Source organism: Penaeus chinensis, chromosome 9 (assembly GCF_019202785.1).
Source record: "Penaeus chinensis breed Huanghai No. 1 chromosome 9, ASM1920278v2, whole genome shotgun sequence".
Lineage (NCBI taxonomy): Eukaryota > Metazoa > Arthropoda > Malacostraca > Decapoda > Penaeidae > Penaeus > Penaeus chinensis.
The window spans coordinates 3,164,349-3,166,848 of NC_061827.1; the positions used below are offsets into that span (position 1 = coordinate 3,164,349).

The following is a 2,500-nucleotide window of genomic DNA, read 5'->3' on the forward strand; positions in this document are numbered from 1 at the left end:
ATTTGCCTAGCGGTGATTTACTTTGTACTGCAAGGACAGAATCAGTTCTCCGAGGAAATACGTTGCTAATTAAGGTAGAATAATTTAGGCACTGCAACAGGATCCACTTAGAACATTACATCAAAAGCCATGAGAAACCAATATCAGTGTCATAAAGTAGAAAATGCGATATATTTTGGGCGATGTTTTTTTTTTTCTGTCATTTCGAAAGTGATACAACCACGATAGATCCAAAAGAACCCACATACTCATTATAAATGCCCTACGGTTATACCAAATACCTGCCCCTGTTCCCCTTAAGTACGCATTCCCTATGGAAGATAATAACACAGGAGAATCAAGAGCTGCACCGTAGTGAAGCGACAGAAGGTACGTCCCAATATCCGAAAAATATTTCCCTTTCGCCATTGTCAGTGGAAGAGAGAAACGACAGGCGAAATTGAGATGGATCGTGGCAGGTAAGCCGATAGTATGCATTTGGGTGAGAGGATCGAACATACCCCTTCAGCGCCGTCTGCAGTATTTACAAGCGTGGCTGCTGTAGAGGCTGCTAATACATCACTTACCTTGTCACATTTCCGCGCCGGGAAGGGAAGCCGATCTCCTCCGTTTGTATTTGTTATGGTACCATGAAGCAGATTTTATTCTCTGTACGCCAGGGTTACGCGGGTAAGTTGTCGCAGTCATCAACTTTATTTATATCACAGTTCGGACTCAAGTATATGTTGTTATATTTACTGTTCTATGACGGGACTATGTAGGTTTACTGATATATTTAGTGCTGTATGTCTAGGTTATGTAGGTATGTAATTAGTATTCACTGTTCTGACAGGACCACCTAGGTACATTGTTATATGCACTGTTATATGGCAAGGCTATATAGATATGTTCTTATATTATATTCACTATATATATTTACTGTCGTATAGCTATGTAGGTATGCTCTTATTTTCTTTGCTGTGTAACAAGACTAAGTAGTTACTATACCCACGGTACTTATCCGTATCACAATATCGTCCCACACAGATCTCCCCTGAACCGAAATCAAGTCATGGACCGGCCTCTTCTTTTTTTTCTTCTTCTTCATATTCCTTGCATCTCACTGAAGGAAGGAACACGGCTTGGATGTCGGATGTTCAGTGAGATCATCTGAATTGAAGCTGCTTTTGTTTTTATTTTACGAGCTTCTAGACGGTTATTGCTCACGTGTCTCAAATTTCTTTGTGCACCAGTGCAATCATCTTTGTGAATCTGATATTGGGGAATAAAATATCACGAACACATATGTGTATATGAATATATATGTATATATTTATATATATATACATATATATGTATATATATACACATCATATATATATATATATATATATATATATATATAACTATATGTATATGTATATGTATATATATACACATATGTATCTATACATTTATATACATACATATGTATGTATATATATATGCATATGCATATATGCATATGCATACACTAACGCACAAACAAATACGCATTTGTTTATACATATATACACTCATAAATATATTTATATATACACATATATATGCATATGTATATATATATACACATCATATATATATGTATATATATATATATATATATATATATATATATATATATATATGATATAGACACACGCACACTAACTCACAGACAGATATGCATTTGTATTAATATATATATATATTATGTATATATATATATATATATATATATATATATATATATATATATATATGCACACACACACACACACACACACACACACACACACACACACACACACACACACATATGTATATATATATATGTATATATATACATATATATATATATATATTTATATATATATACTATATATATGTATGTATGTTTTTATATACATGCACATATACATATCTATAAATTTAAGTAACTAAATATGTATATACATATAAATATATATACATACACAAACACACACACACGTATGCATGTCTACATTATTCATGTGTTTAAATCTATACATATACGGAGCACGTTCCTCGGGTATTTAATTTATAATTATTGCATGGTGTTGCCTTTAACATGATAATATTGTGTTAGTTGCATTTCACTTTCAGAATTCTGCGAGAGGAATACGGCATTGAGGCCTCACAGGACATCTTGAAGTATGACGTCACTGCTCGATGCCTGGATCATGTCTTGCAACTTGCATGCATGGGTAATGTATATATATATATATAAATATATATATATATATATATATATATATATATATATATTTACGTGTACTTATATATATTTATACATTTATACTCATATATATGATATACATAATATACATATTATATGATATATATATATATATATATCATGTATATTACATATATGTATATAATATATAATATTCATATACAATATGTATAATATATAATGTGTTTATGTATATATTCATTTACAATATGTATATACTATATATTTACACATATTTATATA

At 30.6% G+C, this 2,500-nt stretch overlaps 1 protein-coding gene across 1 annotated transcript in view; it reads right to left on the reverse strand.

The window, feature by feature from the left end:
• The window catches only part of LOC125028612, an 8,088-nt gene extending 7,680 nt beyond the window's left edge, over positions 1-408 (reverse strand). Inside the window, exon 1 of the mRNA XM_047618082.1 lies at positions 282-408. Within this exon, the coding sequence (XP_047474038.1) occupies positions 282-408 (127 nt within the window). The remainder of the gene's footprint in view (positions 1-281) is intronic.
• Positions 409-2,500: the final 2,092 nt, after the last annotated feature.